The 23,549-nt window shown below is 40.1% G+C and overlaps 1 protein-coding gene across 2 annotated transcripts; it reads left to right on the forward strand.

Annotated features, from left to right (window-relative positions):
* Nucleotides 1–2,593: 2,593 nt before the first annotated feature.
* LOC141908047 (integrator complex subunit 5-like) lies at nucleotides 2,594–23,403 on the forward strand. Of its 2 annotated transcripts, none has more exons than XM_074797839.1 (21): nucleotides 2,594–2,683; nucleotides 3,915–4,128; nucleotides 4,313–4,419; nucleotides 5,599–5,768; nucleotides 6,087–6,179; nucleotides 6,286–6,487; nucleotides 7,612–7,729; nucleotides 7,887–7,962; nucleotides 8,437–8,531; nucleotides 8,970–9,153; nucleotides 9,863–9,971; nucleotides 10,247–10,473; nucleotides 11,398–11,594; nucleotides 12,275–12,393; nucleotides 13,109–13,303; nucleotides 13,977–14,245; nucleotides 15,282–15,352; nucleotides 15,988–16,136; nucleotides 17,706–17,810; nucleotides 17,918–17,954; nucleotides 23,123–23,403. In XM_074797839.1, the coding sequence occupies exons 1-21, from the start codon at nucleotides 2,606–2,608 to the stop codon at nucleotides 23,320–23,322; spliced, it is 3,015 nt and encodes a 1,004-aa protein (XP_074653940.1). In that variant the 5' UTR covers nucleotides 2,594–2,605; the 3' UTR covers nucleotides 23,323–23,403. The 2 variants fall into 2 exon arrangements, with proteins under 2 accessions (XP_074653940.1, XP_074653941.1); XM_074797840.1 differs by having other exon boundaries at nucleotides 4,319–4,419.
* Nucleotides 23,404–23,549: the final 146 nt, after the last annotated feature.

The following is a 23,549-nucleotide window of genomic DNA, read 5'->3' on the forward strand; positions in this document are numbered from 1 at the left end:
ACTGTGTCCTTTACTAAAAGACGATCTTTTCCCATTAATAATAACATTATCGGCTGGTGATTTTTTGAATTGTTCTGATATCACGCTTTCTTCGAAGTTTCTCAATGATGTCTTAAAATCGCTAAATGACAAGTCGTCTTTTTGAGACACCACGCTTATGAACGGTTTATAGAGTCTTCTGGTAAACATTGCAGAATCATCGATATCAAGGCTATCGTTGATTGTCTCTTCAGTCGTTTTTAATAGGGCTGCAGCAGTTTCTGCCCTCAACATGAAATCAGTCAACGATTCTTCGCCGCCCTTTCGCAACGAAGTTAGTTCTTGATGCAACGAATCGGGAACCGGGAACCGGGTTTGAATCGGGAGCCGAATCGGGAACCGGGAACCGGGAGCCAGCTTCACGGGGGTTAAAGTACCGCACCGCCATCTTGGCTCGGCAAAATCACTTGGTGTAACTTATTAATTCTCATAAATCCTATAAACTTGGTTTCCCATAGTTCATACTGCGAGTCCTCGCCATTAAACAGCGGATAAGCCTAACCCCTCTGGGCCCATAACCTGTTAAAGACATCTTTTCAGATAATCCTCTATCCTTAGGCCGCAGGCGCAGTGAGAGAAAACCGCAAACCGTATACTACGACTATTTTATTGCAACTAAAAAAAACACAGAGATTGGTTATAGATGTGACGAAAGCAATAGAAAACTGGCGGGAATTAACCCTTACACTTGATCACATGATATATCAACATCCTTTTTTTGACTTATCAATCATTGTTAAGTTTGTCAATCTAAAAATGTCTAAATAACGACCGACGTTCAAAAATGTTCAAAAATCACGTAACGCGTCGAGTTGGGGGTCTAACAAATCTTGTTACAGCTTGTTACAGGGGGAGGGAGGCGTCAGGACATCTGTAACATAACAAAACACGATGACATTCTTCATAATACCATTTGAACTATAGAATATGCTTGATATTATAGCTGAACTATATTGAACTTAAAACTTTCCGACAATAACTTATTTACAACAACACTAAGAGTCTTGACTACTGAGGGCAAAATGAACTTTGAACATTTTGTTTAAACGACCAGAAACTGATCCTCATCTTCCCATTGAGGTAATCCATCATTAATCGCGTACAGGGGTGTTCCTGCTTCGACTCGTTCTGGCTGGGGCCCCTCAAAGTAGCCTAAGCGTCTTGCTGCAAGTCTATAAACAGGTCGTACTCTCGCTGCGGGGACTGGTTGCCTGCTTGGATCTTTGACGCATAAATCAATAAGTGGTGCATTATTTACTGCTAGAGTGTTACCAATGTCCTAATGGTCGAAATGAATAATAAGGCCAATATGGGGGGGGGGGGGGCAGGACGGGTATTTCATTTTGTTACATAATATTTAGGGGGGTGTGACAACATTCGTAGCTGTTACAAGGGGAGGGGTGTGTCTAAATTTCCCCTAAAATGTATTGTCCCCTGGGAATAGGCATAACGAACCCTTAGGCCTTTTCTATAATTACTTGGAATTCTTCGTCCAGATCCCGGAATTCTGCAAAATTCATCAAATTAGCAACACATTTTAATTAGTTCTCCTCTTGTACAGTAACCTGTCTGTGTTTAGTTTCACGAACGGATATTTTCACAAGCCACATACAAGCACGTATGAAAATGGTATATATATATCCAATTATAAACAGGCTGATAAAAAGCTGATAAAAGGCTTACCACCAATGATTAACTACCGAGACCGGTACCGGTATTCATAATGAATTGATTTTGTGATAAAACTACGCAATGAATCGCGAGAGACGAATGAAATATAAGTCCCGGTCCCACAATCACAGGATCGAAAAAGATCAAAACTAAAACATCAAAACTATTAAAATTTATTTAATACCTCGAATTTTCGGTTTTAGGCCTATGCTAAAACCGATTTACAAGAGTGACTAAAAGTATTACACACAGTATATACTTATATCACTAAGCAACTCGAACGACACACACTTGCACACTCAAACTACAGTACTAAATGTACTTTAGGCGATATTGACCAGAGCGGAAAAACGGGACAAAAGTGGGGAGACACCAAGGTTACCATAGTCTGATACCAGTCGTTGTTACGGTTCCCTGCCACGTTTGTTTGGGGAACAACGGCTATGTACTAGACTAAAAAGGTTACCATAATTGATAAGAATTTGAATGGGAATTTATTAAAGCCGAAAGACTCCGGGTACACTCCTTCTCAGTGAAACGGAAAAATTATACGAGAATTATTAAAATCAAATTGATGACCTTTAGAGTCCCAAACATAGGTAGCCACAGCACTTTGTGTCAATGGTAAACTTGGTTTCCCATATCACCTTGAGTGTCGGCCTTGCCGTGCGTGGTCTAATACTGCTAATACCATATTCATATACCTTTAGTCACTCTTGCAAATGGTTTTTAGCATAAAACCGAAAATTCGAGGTTTCATTAGATTATAAACGTTAATAGTTTTGATGTTTTAAAATCTTTTTCGCTGATCCTGTGATTTTGGGACTTTTGTGGGATATTTGAACTGATATTTATTTCACCGCTGGAATGCCAACTGCGGCAGGCGAGGGTGAGAATGGCGAGTGAAATCCGTCATCGTATCGGCTCAGCTGCTGAACAGGAAAGCTTCCCCGAAGAAAGCGTAGATCCTAGAGTAAGAAAAGTTTTAGATACGGCAGATTGATCTTATCGTTGTTAGCCCATATCAATAGATCAATATTTGTGTTTGTAATTAATAATTAGTTACGGAGTGCGAGTCTTATTTCCCAGACTGATTGCAGTCTGTGACCAAATCGCTTATTCGCATCCTACCTTTTTTACCACTTACTACAATGTCTATATACTTTCAAATGCAGTTGAACTCATTGGCTACAGTTGCTCCAAACAAAGCACAGGGGCTTGTCACAATTTGATGGAGGATGGATGATACCAGTACGGCAAGCCCCTGTGCTCAAAAGTTGTTAAATGGATTTAACCAGTTGACATGTAGCCTAGGCCTATGTGACAATTTTAGCTGCCACATTTTGCGGGACAGACTTAAGGAATTTCATCGTTTGTCCTGCTGTCCCGGGAAGCATTAAAATGTCACGGATTATTAAACAATTAGCTTTTGTCTTGGAAATTGTGATGGTTTTTATTAATTTCAATGGAAAGTTGGCTCTTTTTTGCTAGCAGTAGGCTATAGGCCTAAGTAATCACGTCGCGAGTGAATATAATAAGGCAAGTGTTCACTGTGGCGCAAGCAGTCAGTAGGCTACTTCACTTTCCCGTGCATTGAGTTAGATTTTCTGTCCGTGAATTTTAAGAAACATTCATTCATGATGCAGCTCTCTTCACCTGGGCACAAGATAGGCCTAAGTGCTTGATTTTGATTTTTAAGTAAAAAAGCTGAATTGCTGAAATTTTTGGATGTCCCTGAAAATTTATGGCTGTCCCGAAAAATGGGGATCTCTGTCCCTCAAAACAATTTTCAGGTTGGCAGCTCTGATTATATTTAATTGATTTAATTTATTGTTACTTGAAGCTTATTTATCCGCCCGTGGTCTTTTTAACTAACTTATGGGCACCTGGGCCCAGTTTCATGAAAAAGTTTAAGCCTAAAACGGTTAAGTTGAGTTTTCACTACTTATGTATAGTGGCTTCATCAGGTGAATGAGTTACGAAGCTTCTATACATTAGTAGCAAAAGCTCATGTGTCAACTATTTAAACTAGTTAACCTATATAGCCTAGTAGTACTCGTCTCATTTTATTCTATACCTGGTTAACACGGCTCCTCTACAAGTATCATTTGGGTACAATCTCGTTGACCCAGGCCTATGTACTGTTGGCTTTAATCAAATGTACCTTATACTTATCTTTTTTCTGATTCTCGATTTTATTCTAGGAAATTTTGGCTCACGTTCGAAAGTTTGTATCGGGTGCGGGTTCGAATCAGAAGGGCCAACTGAAGAATAATGAAGATCTCGCGAAGTCTGCCATATTTCTCTTGCAAACTCTACCATCGGCGAGATTCGCCGTGTTGGAACACCTGTGCAGCGTATTCGACCAAGCCGTCCAGGCCCACATTCTACGCATTAAAAGAGCGAACGCATTTCCGGGTAAGCAAACCCTGTTGGATAAACACTTAAGCCCTAAGTTGGACGGAAAGTTCATACCTGTTTTTTTTTCTTCGCGTTTTCAAATGTTAATTTCTGTCCGATAATCGAAAACGTATTTTAGTCGTAGGCCTATGCTGGCTTGATGGAATGGTGATAATTTATTTCCTCGCTTCGTCTATTTCAGATGTAGGCAGTAACGAAAGTCTCGATAGTATCATTCACGACGTACACAGGGTTTTACTGAAATTCATTAAATGTAACCCGGAAGCCTGGTCTCCTATCATATCGACGGTATGTACGATTTCGTCTCGTTTGTACGCATTCCAAATCGTTTTCGACGTGTATTTGGCCTGTATTGCCGTTCACGTGAAGCCAAAATACACGGATAATTGCGACTAATTCGCCACACAATTTTTCACTGACGTGCGGAAAGCTGTTGCTAGCAACAGATACGCAGCATGTGTATTGCCCACTGCACTGGGAAGAAGCATGTCAAATAAAAGTGGCCACCCTGATGATGCATCAAGGCAAGCGAACATTAGCACTAGCATTAATTTAGTACTCGGCAATGATTTGATATCATATCAAATCATTGAATTTAGAACGAATAGAGTTGAATTTAATAAGCTTAGTCATAGGCGCCTAGATGTATTTTGCTTGGAATGGGCTGATAAGTACTCTACTGGTACTGTTTTATGTGCCAATTAGGTTTTCGTCGTAAAAAATGACCCTCAAATTTGGTGATCATACCCTCATAAGCCCCTCAAATACTCCTCAAATTTCATATCGATGGTCCTGTAGGAACCATATTATGGCAAGTGAACATTGTGGCGCTAGTTGGATAACAAATGGCTCTTGGGCTAACTCCTAAGTGGACAACGATGCTGCAGAGTCATCCCGAGTATAGATTTACTTATAGATTCAGGAACGCAATGACCGGAACTGTTTGAAAACTTACCTAGCCTCCGGGATCCAGTTCTGCAGTGCTTCGTTAGAATTAACTCTGAATAAGAATTAGTTCAGTTTCGACGCGTTCACTCCCGAGTCGAATCTTAACTCACAACCGTGGAACTGGATCTAGGAACTGAGGATTTGGTCCTACTATAGAGTAGAACCTACAGGGCCCAGTTTCACAATAAAAAAGTCAAACTCAAATTTTTGGTGTAATTGCTATTGGTTACTTCATGTTTTCGATGAGGATAACAATTCAAACTAAACTGTTTTTGGCTTAAACTCAAATTTTTGGTATAATTGCTATTGGTTACTTCATTTTTTCCATGACAACAACAATTCAAACTTACTGATTTAAGCTTAAACTTTTTCATGAAACTGACCCCAGATAGCGATATGCACTTCCACTGTCCAACAAACATTATCCTAGTTTGGCCATTTTGAGGCTTACGTATGTGGTCAGTATATTGAAATTACGACTAACGATATTTTCAAAAATGTTTGTTACAACGATTTCAGTGGTCTCTGAAGTTGCTGGGTATGATCAGCAGTAAGAATTCGAATCGAGCCGGTATCGTTGCTGCGCAGAAAAAAAATTTGTCCAACCTAAACGAATCTTTGCAATTATGGATGACCTGTAAAGCGACGATGGCCCTCGTTGAAATATCGACAGAGTGTTTCGCATCGATGTAAGTAACGAGTTTTAACCTATTACAGTATAATGTGCCTTGGTTGGGGAAAAATAACCCTAGCGGAAATTGTTTGAAATTTTTCAGTTATTGCCACAGTTTTTCATTATTTTTATCTACCGTGGTAGTTCGTTCTCATTTACGTTGAGAATTTATACCTGGGGTAAATTTGATGACCAGCCTTTGAAACAGGTCCCCAGTAACTTTTCTTAACCCTAGCGATAAAGTTCATCTTCGATACAAGTTTGAACGGACTGCTGTTAGTAAGAAATCAATGGCTAATCAATGGTACGCTTGTATTTTTACTTTTGATTTCAGGATCAGTAGCTCTCCAGATATTTGCGTCGACGCGTTGCTGGAAGCTTCGGTCGTTCATTCTCCGCATTTCGATTGGGTTGTCGCTCATATCGGGTAAGTCATCGATTCCGACCGAAATATTCCCTTTGAAATTAACTAAGACCGACGACGTTCAAATAAGAACCGGTTTCGAATTGTTCGAGTGTTTCCATTTATCCAGATCGTGTTTTCCGACGACGATCATCACGAGAGTTTTGATGTGCGGTTTGAAAGATTTTTGCCACCACAACGGCAAAGATAAAGACTCGGCGTCGCAGGGGCGAAAACTTCAACCGAAAATGGCTACGGTCGTCGGCATCCTGGGTCACCTGGCCGCGCAACACGGGCAAGATATCAAGAAAGCTTTATTGAATCTTTTTGAGGTACGCGTCGAGTCTAAACCCTTTCAGTGCTGACTAATTAATACCCTATAGTGCTGGAGATAATTTGAAAATTTTAAGAAATTCCACCCTAGTGTGTTGAATAACGGGAATACCACTATAGTGCGTCTACACCGCGGCGCGGTGTATCATTAGTTACTAATATTTCACTGTTTGACAGGTGCTGCCATTTTTCAAGAGAGATAATTACTAATTACATCAATACACCGCAGTGCGGTGTACTAGCAAAATCTATCACTGATTTATACACCGCATTGCGGTGTAGACGCACTGAAAGGGTTAATGATTCGATTTATCGTTAATTCGACTCTTTCTTACTCGGTATCGGCCAACTTAGTAAATAGTTCTGAAGATGGTGAATTTAACTATACTGGGTCACTATGACTCTTTGATTCCTTAAAAAAAAACTCTTCCGAACGGAAAATACTTTTAAGGTGCTTGAAATTCCTTTAATTTGAGCAAAATGTATGAAACTCCTTTAAAACTGCTAATTTGAGAAATAGGTAGTTAAAAATTTTTGGCGAGTTTGTAGTTGTACCATAACCATGCCTAAATCAATACAGTTGGGACTTTTGTTACCTTATTAGGCATTTACCGACTTAGAAACCGAGTTTAGGTAGTTTTAAGGATTAAACATCCAAACTATCAGTAACCGGATAAGCAGTGCTGATTTAGGAGGAGTCTACAGTAATTGAGATAAGAAAGTGACTCCTTATAGGAATCACTGATCTCTAGGGACCCCGCATATACACGCTAAAAACCTATAAACCCTTTCAGTGCTGGCTAATTAATACCCTATAGTGCTGAAGATAATTTGAAAATTCTGAAAAATTCTACCCTAGTGTGTTGAATATCAGGAATAGCACTATAGTGCATCTACACCCTGGCGCGGTATATCGTTAATTACTAAGTTTTCACTATGTTTGACAGGTGCTGCCATCTTTCAAGAGAGATAATTAGTAATTACTAATTAAATCAATACACCGCAGTGCGATGTACTAGCAAAATCCATCACCCATTCATACACCGTACTGCGGTGTAGACGCACTGAAAGGGTTAATAGGCTAAATGCTGTTATCCAAAAATGTAATACGTTATTCCTCCAGGAAAGTTTGAAGTCTGATGACGATGTAATGCATCTGTCGACGATCCCGTTTCTGCTACAATTGGCATCTATGTCTGCAATATTACTGAAAGTCATCACCAACGAATTTGTTCACACACGTAAGTAAAAAAAAAGACGACGAAAATCGTTATATCATCAGTTAGTACAGAACAACTAAATCTATAAAGATCTCGAGTTCATCAGAGAATTGCTGATCTAAAACTTTGAAGTTTCGATTGAAAGAAAAAGAATTCACAGGGTAGTTTCGATTTTCAGTCACACCTGATGTACTGAATCAACTAGGAGCGAGATTCGCGCAAACTCAAAATACAGTTTTACAGGATAAAACGAGGTAAGTTTTTGTGCCCGAAGGCTGCCGTAAATCCTTGATTTCTCAAGAACTTTTTCTAAATGGAAAATGCCTTAAAAGGTGCTTGAAACACCTTTAATTTGGGAAAAATACCCAGAACACCTTTGAAGCTCGTTCAATTTTGGGGAATAGGCTATTAGAAATGTTTGCAGTTGTACACAGTAGACTACGCCTAAATCGGATCGGTGCAGTTGGAACCAAGATTTGTTAACACCATTGCGGTTACCGAATTAGAAACTGAGTCTAGTAGTGTTAAGAATAAAAGTTAGCTTACAAAACCACCGCACGAATGGTTTACCGAGATAAACAGTGCCGATTTAGGAGGAGTCTACTTTAATTGGGATATAAAAGTGATGCAGCTGCACTTCCTTGAAATTTGAAATCAAGACTCTTCGAAAACTCCTCATATCCAGGAATGACCCTAGATACCATTTAAGAACTCGATTAAATTTTCAGCTTGTTGGATCTAGCCGTGCAGCTCGTTATAAAGACGGATGTCGGCGCCTTGAAAGTCATTCAGTTCCTATTGAAAACGGCTGCTCCTGAACCAGGTTTGTGTCTCGAATAAAACTGAGTTGTTATTTCAGGAACAGTGACCGATCGTTTGTTTTGCCAGAAGCGGATCTAGAGGCTAATTTTGAATTACCGGTACTTGCTACATCCCGAAAGGGCACTTTGTTGTCCAAAAAGGGGAATATGAGGTGCAACCCCGCACTGCGGAGCTAATTTTGAAGAACAAGTCAATTCCCAAAAGGGCACTTAGATTTCCAAAAAGGCAATATTAAGTCGTACTCCTGCACTGAAATGCACCAATAAACCATTTTACAGTTGCTAGCCGCCATTTTGTTAGGGTACTTTTGTCCTTATTGACAAAATGAAAAAGGGCACTGAAAAAATTTTGATTGACTTGTACGAGTCTCACTAGTTCCTCTAGATCCGCCCCTGTATGCGATACTCTTATTCAATTAACGTAACGAAATTTCTCGCAGATTCCGTGTATAAGATCAACGATACAGTTCGACGAACGTGCGCGACCATCTTGGACTCGGTTACGATGAAGGTATACGGTATGACCCAGCGAGGTACGGCGGATTGCGACATCCCGCTTCTCTACGGTGTCGAAAGTCACACGTTAGATTTGTGTCAGAATTTACTGGATGGGTCGGATCTAAGGTTAGTGCTTTAACCGTTACTAGATTATGGGGCTGAACGATCGCCCTTTCTGGATTTTCTGAAGTTACTTTATGCAGGGCTTGAATTTAGGCCAAACAGACTCGCAGCCATCCTTCCCTCAGCAGGGATTCGAACCTGATGGCATCGCTATGCTCAGCCACGGCACAAACCCCTGCCACAGTAGACCGGGTGCACAGGTACATGCGCAGCTTCATGGAAAAACTATAAATGGGAAAACCTGGGTGAAAATGTAACGGGATATCTGATTGGCTAATAATGACATCATCTAAGCTGCGCGTGTAGCTGCGTGCTCAACCTAGTGTGGCAGGGTTTCGTACAGTGGTAATCTCGATGCCATCAGGTGCGAATCGCTGCCGGTGGAGGATTACTATTAGCAATACTTAAACCATCATAGATTGCTGCGGTTGCCGTAGCTGACTACCAAATCCATCGCACAATTCACCATCGCTAGATTTTTTGCCTTGTCATTGAAAGTGCTTTCTCTAATCAACCACAATCATATCACTTTGATGATAACTTAGGAGAAATAAATTTCATGATTATTCAACCAATTTATGAATTCATTCATTAACCGCTGCTGGCAATAGATTCATAAATTGAATTGATTTCGTTAGATTCATAGATGGAAAAAAGTTTTTCTTGTTGGAAAAATCTCAACAGGTTTTTAAGTTATGGTCGTATATTTTAGGAGTAAATGGTTGACGCATTTATTGGTGAGTTTGGCAGCTTATTGTGGTGAAAGCTGTGCTGCTGCTATTCTCGCGTACGGATACACGCACTCCGTGTGCAAAACTAAGGTACGGTAGACTCCATGCAGTTCATATCTTTGGGACTGTTTTGAGTTGGTGGTTATATAATACATATATAGATAACGAGACAAGTAGTACTATATAGGTTGTTGCCATCTTTCGTTAAGAGATAAAGATGTTTACGAATTATATCAATACACCGCACTGCGGTGTACTAGCAAAGATCATCACCAATTAATACTTCGCACTGCGGTGTAGACGTACTGAAAGGGTAAACTACCGACTACATTAGATATTCAACGAGGGTTTATAATTCATTTCAGCTGGGATTATTCGTAAAACTACAGAAAGAAATGGAAACGCGTTGCGCGCATGTGTTAACGACTGCTATCGGTTACTGTATGGAGACGATCGGCAAAGGTGAAATTACCGTTTATCAAAAGCTTGAGATAAAAAAACCGATCAAACGTAAACGCGTGGACACTGTGCGTTTATTGATGAATCTATTGACGCTCGCTCGCGAAGAAAAAAGACACAAGTGTCCGGAGAGGTGAGATATAAATCTGAATGAATATGTATATATACAAATGTACATATAAATGAACAGGGAGAACCTGGAAAACTCAAAAGAGAATACGTAAAATCTATTTAAAAACAGGGAATTTGACCAAAATCGTGGATGACTCGGGGCATTTGGATATTGTTGACTGCTTGTTTCTTTATCAATGAAAAATTAAATGACTTATAACATTTTAAACCTAGAAATTTCTCTGATTCACTCGGGGAATTTTGTGTAATCATATGGAAAAATCAGGATATGTAAATGGGGGGAAAGTGGCCACCCCAATTAATCTGTGGCATTGCAATTAAGTTTTATTCTCTGTGGCTAGAAAAATAAGAATATGTTCACAAAATATAAATTTCATTCAATTTTGAATTACATGCTATATGCCTACAGGGAGTTGGCACTTTACAGATCACATTGTTCATCACTACACATTTGATAGAACTCGTGAAGAAAACACTTGTAAATGGTATTGATACATAATCGCCACTAATTTACTTTGAATGGACATCTAAAAAAGAAAAAGTGTAACTTGAACCGCGATCACACTAGTGTTTTTGGCCCAGGTCAAATTTGGCCAGACCAAAAACGTCGGACCAGGCCTGGCTCGAATTTTTAGCACGGGACAAATGATTGCGTTTGAATTGCAACTGGTTCTGAGCATTGTTTAGTATAGAGTGAGTGGTTTACGTATGAACGCGCTCTCTAATTAGAGCCTGATCTGTGCCAATTTGGCACGGGCCAAATCTTCCTTGTGTGATCGTGGCTTTGGGGTATGGAAAGTTCGTAATCCGGGAATGGAATGGAAAGGAAATAGGTTAGCCCATAAGAACCCTGTTATTGATATTGATAGTAAATTATATTTACTACCGGCATGTATTCATCCTGTGTTGTTTCATGTATTTGCAGAGCAAATTTACAGAAGATTCTACAAAAGCATCTATTGACCCTGGCCTCTTTATTAACTAGTCAACGCACGGTGACAGCGATTGTAACGATACAGATACTAGATGTAATCGGTTTACCGGATGCTTGCGACATGTCGCAATTGATAGAACTGTGCGGAGCTGTCGTGACATTTTTCTTTCAAATTCTCGCCTTAAAAGGTAAAGTGCTCGTAAACCCTGGCCAGTTTAAACTTAAACCTCAGGATTACGTAAGATTAGCAAAAAATCTGTTTCTTGTTTCGAGGTTATTGTCGGCTCATTTTCAAACGGGGGTGGCTGCTTCACTGGAAATCGGGGAAAAGACAGCGAATTTTCTTTGCTTTGAAAAGTCTGGGAAGTTTGTTTGTTCCTTAACTGTGTTGATTTATCGGACTATTAACCTGAGTCAGTAAGGGAAAACGATGTATATGTCAAGAGGGACATTCCAGGGAAGAAGCAAATCATAGAATAGGCCACCCTGCCAAATGGCAGTATTTACAATGGTGGATCTAGGATTCTTGAATGAGGTTGACCTGAAAATTTGAATGGGCACTTCAATTCGAAAATGGCAGATTTGGCAATGCGTGGGCTGCATGCTCGAAACGTTGGTGGTGGTTTTGGTGGCCCTCCCACGGAAAATTTAGGACCATGGGGCATTTTCGTTCTGGCTCTTAACAGGGCCCATTTGGATTTATTTTCGTCTTTTGAAAATTTAGTATGCAAAAGAAATTTTTCCAGACTACGGAGGGCACATTCGAATTGAAGGGGGGTCGACTATTCCACCTGGTCCACCTCCTAAATGCGCCCTTGATTTAACCGCGCGTGAATGGAGTTTATTTGAAATTGTCATTCGAATTTAGATTTCAGTCAGAAGAGTAAAGCAGCCGCTCAGTGTAATCAGTATTTACAGAAACTCAGCCGTCTGTCACCGGCTATGAACGTTATATTGCGCTTCTTAATGGACGGCGTATTCATGCAGGTACTGTACAATGTATTTGAAAACATGTCTGCTCATATTTGCTTGGTTAAAAAAGTGTGAATTTATTTTTGCTTCACTCATAAGTCTTAAACCCTTTGTGCTGACTAGGATCTGCCGTAATCGTGTGTCCTGAATTTCTCTAAAGTTGTGCGAATAAATGAGCAAAGCCCACAGTTGATGATGTATCTATTTGTTTTCTGACAGTCTTGAAGTCTTGACTAACTAAACTGTGATTTAACTATTTGTTTTCCGACATATTCAAAATTTTGACTGAACTTCATCTTCTGAGCAACGAAAATAAAATGACATATATATTAAGATGGTGTGTGTGTGTGTGTGTGCGTGCGTGCGCGCGTGTGTGAGAAACCTGTATTAGAATTGACAATATTAGGATTCTTGGAAACTGTCAGCAAAAGAATGGTTAAATTATCAACTGTAGGATCATTCATTTATTATGTACGCATTAGGGGAGGGGTCAGTGCAATTGGGTACTGTAATACTTTGTGTATGAGAAAATGGCCGATTTTGCGTACAGAGGGGGGTTGAAAAATTCAAATTTTACGCGTACGTAATAAATGAATGATCCCTGTGGGTTCGCTTATTAAACACGGATTACTGAGATCAATATCAGTGTACTGGTCTTGTATGAGTAAGATAAACCGGTATACGGTAAACACTGACATGATTCGATTATGATTTTGAAAACGTTTTTCAGGAAAATTCGCGGCTGTTCGGAGCCAAGGTTTACGCCACCGACAAGGCCGCGGATGATACGCAATATCGATTGGCCAGCGAGAACCAGAACTTAGCTTCATCGGTGACCATTCCTCAATCGCACAGTTCAGTATTCCATGCCGGCGTCATCGGACACGGGTTAAAACGTCCGCCAAGATCGTCCATCGTAACCAAGGTTGGTATCTACCCCCGGTACAAGGTGGTGAGATTGCTCGGTGAAAACTGGTGCAATTGAAATATCAGTCATAGCATGCGCAATTGCGATTTCAGTCATTCGGCCCAGAACAACCATTCACACAGGTGCAAAATGGCCAAAACGTCGGACCAGACTAGAGCCAAATTTTGGCACTGGTCAAATTATTTAGCGTTTTATTTGCTACCGGTTCCGGAATTGATTGACTTCACTTTGTCATGACATTGTTTAGTATCAAGTGGGTGGTCTGCGTGTAAACATGCGCTCTAAGTACGCCTGATGATGGCTAATAGTGTTTACCCGAAACGTAGCTCAAAATATAAACTCTTCTATTCAAAAATTTTTCATCTTGGACTGAATGGTGGTGGGATTTCTCTCATCATGCTTTCTGAAGTAGGCATTGCCCAAATTTGACTCGGGATCCGGGCGAAATCATCCCTGCGTGAGATAATATCCTACTCCGGTCCAAGTTCCACAGTTCTGTGTTAAGATTTCAAATCAAAAAGTTAATGAGTCAAATCATTTGACTCATTAACTAATTGAAAATGAACTAATCTTAATTCGAAGTTAACTCTAACTCACAACTGTGGAACTGGAGCCTGGAGAATTTGTTTTCATTAACTTCACGGGTGCCATGTTATGTATTTGATTGTAGGATCAACAAGTGTTCAATCGGCAGCTATTGGTCAGAGCGATGTTAACGGCCGGCAGTAAAAACGACCGCAAACCGGCTTTGAATACGTCGATGACGGAAACTGACGAGGTCGACGGTAAACCGGCATCGACGTGTGGGCAGACGCTTTCGGCTCCCGCTGCGCACGTGCTTGCCAGCGCTTTGGTTCAACAAGTCACGTCAGACGTGCTGTATAACGATATAGTGTGGCCTGCTCCCGATTTACAGCTCATGAAGCAAACGGTAGAAAGGTAAGATGAGAAGAATCTTCGTTTTCTTTAAAACTCGCCTTACCAGGGTGACCACTGACCTCGAAAACTACGGAAATTTAGAAAATTCTAGAAAAAAATCAGGGAGACTCTTGGAATTTGACAGATTATGCGATAGAAAGCCTGGATAAACTCAAGGGAATCCGGATATATTTTTGACCGCATGTTTCTTTATCAGTATGTGATTCGATGAAAAATGATTGAATTCTAAAATTTTTAAACCGAGAAATTTCTCAGATTCACTCACTCAGAGGTAATTTTGTGAAATCACTTGAAAAAATCAGGGAAAGTGGCCATCCTCTTTATGCCTCAGTGAACAACTTGTCTGTCCATTCGTCTGGATAGATTTTAGGTATTACAAGTACTTGGTATCAGTGTCCAAAATGAACAAGTGGTATCAGTGTCCAAAGTTCAAACAACTGTAGTTCATTTTGACAGAAACTATTAACCTTTCAGTGCGTCTACACCACAGTGCGGTGTATAAATCGGTGATGAATTTTGCTAGTACACCGCACTGCGGTGTACTGCGGTGTATTGATGTAATTAGTAATTAGTAATTATCCCTCTTGAAAAATGGCAGCATCTGTCAAACATAGTGAAATATTAGTAACTAACGATACACCGCGCCACGGTGTAGACGCACTAAAGTGATATTCCCGTTATTCAACACACTACAGTGGAATTTTTCAAAATTTTAAATTATCTTCAGCACTATAGGGTATCATTAAGTCAGCACTGAAAGGGTTAAGAAACTTATTTAGAATTTGTAGTAAGCTTTTTACTAATATTAACTTCGTCATAAAAGGAATGATTAAATTGAATGATCAGCAAGACCGGTAACCAAAAGGTTTATCCGGGTTAATTTGGAACCCATGAAATCTGTGTGGTCATGAGAAATCCAGGTTTAGAATATTCATACACATATGTACCTGTAGAGAGTAGATTTTGAAGAATTACCCACATTAAATGGCTTTAACTAACAGGTTTTAGAATTATTGATTTCTCGTTTTTGCAACAGGGATTTACAGATCAAAAAGAGATTCGAGGATCATCCGGTACTATGGGATATACTAGACCTTGTGTCTACGTGTAAGTTGTGTTGTCTCAAAAATCTCTTGATCTAAGAAAAAGTGTTTGTACCCATAAATGGCGGCTATAGAAGGAGTGAGCTGGTTACCCTGTCCCTTGTCGACCTAGCGTGTTGGGGATAGTCGCCTGGTAACTGCTTGCAGTTTGGCTTTCCTACAGTGGCCATGGCACTAGGCATAAACGGTTTGGTTTTATCAGTCAAAATCTAGTCAAAATCAAAGATGAGTAATACAAGCCTTCAGCATCCCTTGTGAATCTTCTGTTATGTTACTGATACTGAAAAACTAAAATTAAGTCCGCAAAATGTTTCCTAGAGCTAGTAGTTGATTCGACGTTTTGACTATATTTTATTAGTCATATTCAGAAATACTGAGTTACAACAGAAATTATGAAATTTATATACAATGAGGAACCAAGAACTTAATCGAGTAATCAGAAATGATACCAAACTGGCATGCCCACTGTCCTTTCCCCTTTTTGCAAAACATCCACTGCTGCATTTATCTAATTTATATATATATATATATATTAGAAACTAAGGGAAAAAGCTAAACAGATTAAGAATACGGTAATAAAGTCTGCTAATCCAGTTTTCATATAAGCTTATTACATGATTCTCTCGGTATCGTTTTCAGCGAAAAGTGGTCTGGTTATATGTTCGTGCATTTTACGTTCCCTGACGGCGACATTGATTCAGTACTGGGACGCTTCGAGGGGAAATTCAACGCGGAACGCGCCGTGGTATCTGGACGCTTCGTGCAAAGTTATCGAAGCCCTTAAAAAGGTACTTGACCGAGAGCATGTCTTTAACCCTTTCACTCCTAGATAATTGTGCACACTCTGTACCAGATGGCATTAGCTTATTTTTGATGATGCATGTATGTGGTGACGCCTATACAGCTGGAAAGGAACTAGAGATAAAGCAGACGGTCTTCTGCTAACCAATAAACACCTATGTACCGCGTAGTAGTGTGCTGTACTGTACTAGCACCCTGTTGCAGGTCATATACAGTTGACCGAAATATCGGTCGTAATCGTGAACAATAGGCAAAATAAGCGACCAAAATTTCAGTCGCTAATGTTAGCTAGAGGGTTCCAGTTATTTTGGGAAGATTTGAAGACGCTTCAATGTAATGTCTTGATATTTGGGTTACACATGTATCTACCCTAGACACATCTTCAGCCCAAAAACTGGCCCTGTCAGAATCAAGATGGCCGACTGGCAACCGTTGTTGTTCGCCAAAATCAGCACTTTTTTCACTTTTTGAGGGAAATTTTGAAGACGCTTCGATCAATTACCTTGATCTTTCGGATGTATGTGAATTCCCCAGGGCCCATCAGCATAACAAAAATTGGGTTGATCGGACTCAAGATGACAGTCCTATGACCTTTTTTAGTGCCCAAAAATGTGTCCTGTAGCTTCCTACTGGTTTGCCATTTCTCATTGCAATTTGTGATGAGTATTCTTTGAAAAGGGATGTTTTATACCTGAGACAGGTATTTTTCATCAGCCAATTATGACGCAATTGGCGGCCATCTTGGTGTCATCAGTACTCATTCGTAGGTGGGAAAAAGTTTTTCCACATTATATTGATACCTAAGCGTATTTTGTTACCATAATCAATTAGAAACTTGTAGCTCATAACGTGTTCTATGATTGTGGTGAGTTTCAAGGACATTTCAAGGTCATTGGTTTTTGTATATGGCCACCAGGGGGCGTTGAATAATACAATATCTTAGTATTTCTATATTATATTCGTATCAATGCATATTTTGTAACCACAATCAATTACAAAGTTGTAGCTCATGACATCATCTATGATTGTGGCAAGTTTAAAGGCCATTAGTTATTCTATTTGGTCACCAGGGGGCGTTGAATAGTAGAATTACTTAGTATTTCCTTATTATATTGGTACCTAGGCATATTTTGTTACCTTGATCAAAGATATAGTTCGTGACATGTTCGATGATTGTGGTCAGTTTCAAGGTCATTGGGTTTTGAATATGGTCACCAGGGGGCGTTGAATAGTAGAATAACTTAGTATTTCCATATTAAATTGGTAACGAGGCATATTTTGTTATCACAATTGAATACAAAATCGTAGCTGCTGACATGTTCTATGATTGTGGTGAGTTTCAAGGTCATTGGTTTTTGCATATGGTCACCAGAAGGCGTTGAATATTGAAATTGTTAGATTGTTGAGCATTTGGAACCACTTCCCAAGTGGGCATGGTGTCCCTGGACCCCCTAATTCTTGTTTTTGCGGGTGGGTGGGCGAAATTCCTGTGTAAAAATAAGTTAAAAACTTGCCGGGTTTTTTCTTCAGTTTTGTAAGATTTTGTATTATTTCAGGGTGATATTCTGCGAGAACCTGTGTGCTATATCAGCGAGATATTCCATCTAATAACGCCATATCAACTGCATTTACTACTGTTCAGCGTATGGGAATTTTTATTTGTAAGTGATCCATTTTTTACGCGCATTTACCGGTTAGTCCATTCCATGTTCGAATATTTGAGAAATCTGTTTGAAAATATTTGAAAATTCTCTGTTTTTGTTTTCAGCAATGTCCAGAAGTGCTTGATTGTGAATTCAATTCAGGTAATTTCACCTCACACATTTCCTACTGTTACTTTAACCATAAGCCTAGGTGCAGCGGCTGAATGGCATCAATTTATGACGGGGTGGCCACTTTCATTCGATTATTTCCCTGACTATTCCCCGACATATGCGTTGTTTTCCCTACCAAGAATCCTATCAATCACTAATACAGAAGACGTAAATGTAAACTGTTTGATTTTACGCGCGATCTAGCAAATGTCGACAAATTTCCCTGACTTTTCTCTGACATTTCGATCAAAATGATAACACCGGAGTCAACCTGCAGTTGTACGCTCAGCATTCGTGGTAAAGCCAAAACAACCTGAACATAAGAATAATGATTTTCCCTGGTTTTTAGCTTTTTCACAAAATTTGAAAGTTAAACGAGCCTTACCTGAAAGGTGAAGTTTGACTGGAATTCTATAGAGTGAGGTTATGGGTTGGAGATCAAATGAGATATGCCTCGCGCATGCGCCATCAGTATTCAACAAATACTGTTTTGGAGCCCTAACAATGGGAGTGGAAGGGAGGGCATTTGATCTCCAACCCATAACCTCACTCTATAGAATTCCAGTCAAACTTCACCTTTCAGGTAAGGCTCGTTTAACTTTCAAATTCTATCTCATTTCGGTTATGGGTTTTGGAGATCCAATGAGACTTCAAAGAAGCGACAAAACAGTAACAACTCAAATGTACGTAGTATTGCGAAAATTTATTAACATATAATCACTTCTTCAATACTCCTTCCACAAAATTCTGCGAATCATGTACAATTGGTTTTCCATAATACTTAGCAAAAGTAGCTGCGTTAGACCAACCAGCCGTTTTCAAAATATCTTCCAAAGGCACATCGTTCAGCTTAGCTTTCGAGGTAGCTGCCGCCCTTACACTATGAGGCTTAAATACTTTTGTATCAATTCCAGCCTGCGACATCGCAGTTTTTACCGATCTGCTTATTGTATTTCTCGAAACTGCTTTGTATGGTTTTACGTAACTAACAAACAATCTAGGTTCAGATTCCCGAATATCCTTAGTTCTCCTAATATATTCCGACAATGCAAGATGAGCACAAATTAACCTATTTACATAATACTTTCTAATACAAACATCTGGGGGAATAGATCCCCTTCGTGACTGTTTTAAATCGGTTCTCCCAAAATAAAACTTATAATTCTCGTTCTCTTTAATCATTTGATCTAATCGTAACAAACTCAATGACTGCGTTGGTCTGGCAGCCATAATCAACGATAATAACATCACAAGTTTCAAAGTCAACTGTTTCAAACTTAAAAATCTTACAGGCGATAAACTCTCCGCCCAATTTAAAACAAGAGAAACATCCCATATATAAGTATATCTAACCTGGGGCGGTCTCAAATTGTACAATCCTTTCATAAATCTAGACACCAAAGGGTGAGCCCCTATACTCATTGAATTATATCTCCCATCAACTTCTACAATCTGAGCAACAGCAGACCTCGCTGTGTTCACTGCACTGTAACTTAAGGTTTCTACATCAACAAGATAAACTAAAAATTCGAGATACTGCTCTACAGAGGGATGAATTGGATTAACTTTCCATTTATTACAAAACCGTTTCCTTTCCCTGAGAAAAACCTCATACTGTTGATGTGTGCCCTTTTTCCATGAGGCCAACAATATCTCTCTAGTCCTAGTTTCTCCCTGTCGCGTTATCAGCCAATCGACTTTCGGCAGAGTTACGGGAATGTCTATCAATAATTTCAAGTGTTGCCATCCACGCCTGTGTCGCCCACAGCGGAACTACTAATACTGCTGCTGGAGTTTCGTCCATTCGAATCTTCTGTAGGCATCTTCCCACAAGACTGAAAGGTGGAAACATATAACAAAGATTAAATTTCCATGACACATAAAATGCATTGACAAATGTCGCCCCTGGGTCCGGGCGCCATGATATGTAAATCGGCAACTGTGCATTCATTCTAGAAGCAAATAAGTCAATGTCTGGTGTCCCATATTTCATCACAATCTTTCTGAATATAGAGGAATCTAACTTCCATTCTGCTTCATCACAGAAATGTCTGCTCTCAAAATCCGCGTCCACGTTTAACTTTCCAGGTATATGTGAAGCTGAAAGCCAGATACCCCTTATTTTACACCATTCCCAGATTTCACGACCCAGGCTATTAAGGTTTTTGACTTTTGTACCACCCATATGGTTTATATACGAAATGGCAGATGTGTTCTCCATCTTCAGATGGACATGGGTATCTTTCATTTTTGAACAGAAGGATTTTAGAGCAAAGAATCCGGCTTTTAATTCTAAGAAGTTTATAGATTGATTCTCTTCAGCGTCATCTTTCCTCCATCTCCCTCCAGTTCTATTACTCAAGTATTCTGCCCCCCAGCCTTGAAAGGAAGCATCACTTGAAATAACGGCATTCGGTTCCCCTCGAGATATCTTCCGCTCTGCAGTATGCAGGTTCTCAACCTACCATTTGAATTCCTGTTTCATCTCACATGATACAATCATTGTTTTATCATAATTTCCTTTACTCTTTTGTCAAGCTATGATTTTCTCACCTTCTAAGTTTCTATAGTACATCATTCCATAGTCCACAGCAGGCAAAGCTGCCACGATGAGTCCTATAACCTTTGCCACAATTCTAATCGTCTCAATGTTCTTCTGTAATAAATTAGAGCATTCAGTTAAGATGTACTCTTTTTTCTTTTCAGTCAGAGTGACTATCATTTCATTGGAGTTTATAACGAAACCCAAATGTGTAATAATTTGAGTCCCGTCTTTAGTAGTCTTCTTATAATTAATTATATACCCTAATTCTTCTTGCAACTCAATCGTGTCAACCTTATCCTGCTGGGATTGTGATTCAGTGTCTGAGATGATAATTTCATCATCAATGTAACCACTTATTGTTATCCCCATCTTCCTTAAGGAAGATAAAACTGGCTTACACAATTTCGTGTAAGTCCGAGGTCCTGATGCAAGGCCATTTGGTATGCATGTATACTGATACAATTTTCCATTGAACATGAACCTAAGCCATCTCCGGTCTTCCGGGTGGACTGATATACAATAATACGCATCTTTAACATCAATAGACTGCATAAAACACCCAGGTGTAACCAGCTTGAGAACAGCTTCAAAAGTGTCCATCTTGAAGTGATGGTATTCCAGAAATTTATTCAAATTTTTCAAATTCAGAATAACTCGATATGCCCCCTCTTCTTTTTTCGGGCGAATGAAAATATTCGATATAAATTCTGGATAGCTATGATCAGTCATTTCAATAACACCTGATTCCAGGAATCTATCAAGCTGCACCTGAATAATTGCAGTTTCTGTATCATTAAATCTCAACGGTTTAGGTACCCTATGCCGAACTGGTACCTTACCAAGCCTGTGGCCAGAAACATCTCTCAAGATGGTTACATCTGATATGATCTTTTTCCAGTTTTCCAAATGAAACTGTAGACTTCCAGCGGTTTTAATAGTAAAATCTGACTTTCTACTAACCTGACTTAGTCTTGTTTGACTTGTTTCAGACTCTTTCCTTTCTTGTATTTGCTGTGGCTCGGCCCGCTTCCACCGTGCAAACGGGCCTGCTGGTAGTTTAAATAAATATTCTGTTTTGAGCCGAAATGTTTGTGCATATGGCTATATGGGCTGTACGATGTAGATGCGCCGCGCCCTTTCCACGGTCTCCAATTCCAAGCCCTGTTTCTGAAGCCTGAAGTCTGTGGTTTTAACTTAGACCCAACACGGTTCACATCAGTAATATCTTTAATTGTTTTTTCCACATTTCCTCCGAAAAGTTTATCAGTATGAGGAACAGACGAGGAACACAAATGAGTATACTCATTTTTCAAATCCGGTTTTAACAGTTCTCTTCGTCGCAAACATAAGTTATGGTATCCATGACCTAGCAGCGCTAAGGCAGAAGAATATTCCTCGATGTTGTTACTCGGCTTCTCCGCCGATTCGCAAATATTAAACTTATCCGCCAGATAAGTAAGACAGACCGCTGCCTTTGCAATGCAAGTCTGAGTGACTTGTAACTTTGCATCCATCGCCTGTGACTTCGTCGAAATTATATCCCAAACGAGTTGGTCAACTTTCACGGGCACGAGACTCTCACAATTGTCCGGTCTCTCATATTTTTTACAAAGGTCTTTATACGATTCATCGCTAATCCCTTCTTGGAATAGCCCATGCACAATATTGGCAAGGTCTCCATCCACAGAAACTCCTGTGGTTTCTTTAGTTTGCCATTTATTCAGCATTGCTGAAAAAATGCTATTAGGCCTACTCGAGCCAGCGGCTCGAGCACTTCCCTCGGCAGAACTTGGTTTGCTCTTTTTTGCTCGTGGAGGCCCCTCATAGTCCTCATCGTCCGAAATATCATGCCGTTTTGTGCATTGTTGGTCGAAATCGGAAATCGAAACCGAATCACTGCCGACCTCGTCGCCGCACCCGGCTTCCCACATAACACTCACTTTTTCCTTCATCTCGACCTGGGACTGGATTACTTCAGTCAAAAGTTTCTCGATGCGTTGAAATTCCGAAGCGTTATTATTATTAGAATCTTTCTTTTCTTTTACCTTCGAAGACCCGGCAGTTCGACAAAGCGACACGCTAGAACCAGAAATCGCCGCTGTGGAAGGGAAAATCGACGTAGCGGACCTCGCCACCGCCATTTTGTTTTTCTCAGAATTTCCACCCGACCTCGTCGAGGGCTTTTTCAAGTGTTTTTCCTGGGAAAACACTAACACAAACAGGAGCCACGCTCCCATCTCCAGGTTCCGGTACCGTTCCTTCTTGCATAATCGATCTCAAATCTTGAAAAACCCGCAAGTGGAACGTAAAAATCCGAAAAATTTACGAGCGTGAACTCTCACGCCGTGACTCTCGCAATGGCGTCAAGAGGCAACTGATGGCGCATGCGCGAGGCATATCTCGTTGGATCTCCAAAACCCATAACCAAAACGAAATAGAATTCCCCCACTATTCCCTGACTATTTCAAGAACCGAAAATTCCCTGACTTTTCGATGATTTCTAGGTAAGTGGCCACCCTGTATGAGTCTGTAGCTTTTAGGGGGGGGCGGGTCATTCTGAACATTTTGTGACCTTCCCTTCGCTCATGTATTCCGAATTTCTCTTTCACGACAGGAAAATCGAACATATGGACGAATGATAGCAGAATTTGTCAACTGTGTCGATCGATTATACACGGCAAAGTAGAGACGTTAGGAGCTTTTTACGGCCGATTTTTCCCGGTGAAGTCGTCCACGAATCCGTCATCCTCGTCGTCGTCTCAGAGCGGCGGTGAAAATCCGCATCCGGCCGAAGCGACTCGCGATCAGAATTGAAAGATTTAAAGACACGCCGACGCATTTATAGTAGTGTATTTTGTAATGAAAATAATAATCAGGTCCATGTATATATCGAAATCTCATCGCTTTCACATTCGTTGGTCTCTCGGATTCTATTCCTACTACAGCGGAACCTCGTTTTAACCTTGACCTCGGATTCAATGAGTTATTACAAACCTAGACCCGGTTTCACAAGTGTGAGTTAGAATTAACTCTGAGTTAAA

This window comes from Tubulanus polymorphus, chromosome 7 (assembly GCF_964204645.1).
Source record: "Tubulanus polymorphus chromosome 7, tnTubPoly1.2, whole genome shotgun sequence".
Taxonomy (NCBI): Eukaryota; Metazoa; Nemertea; class Palaeonemertea; order Tubulaniformes; family Tubulanidae; genus Tubulanus; species Tubulanus polymorphus.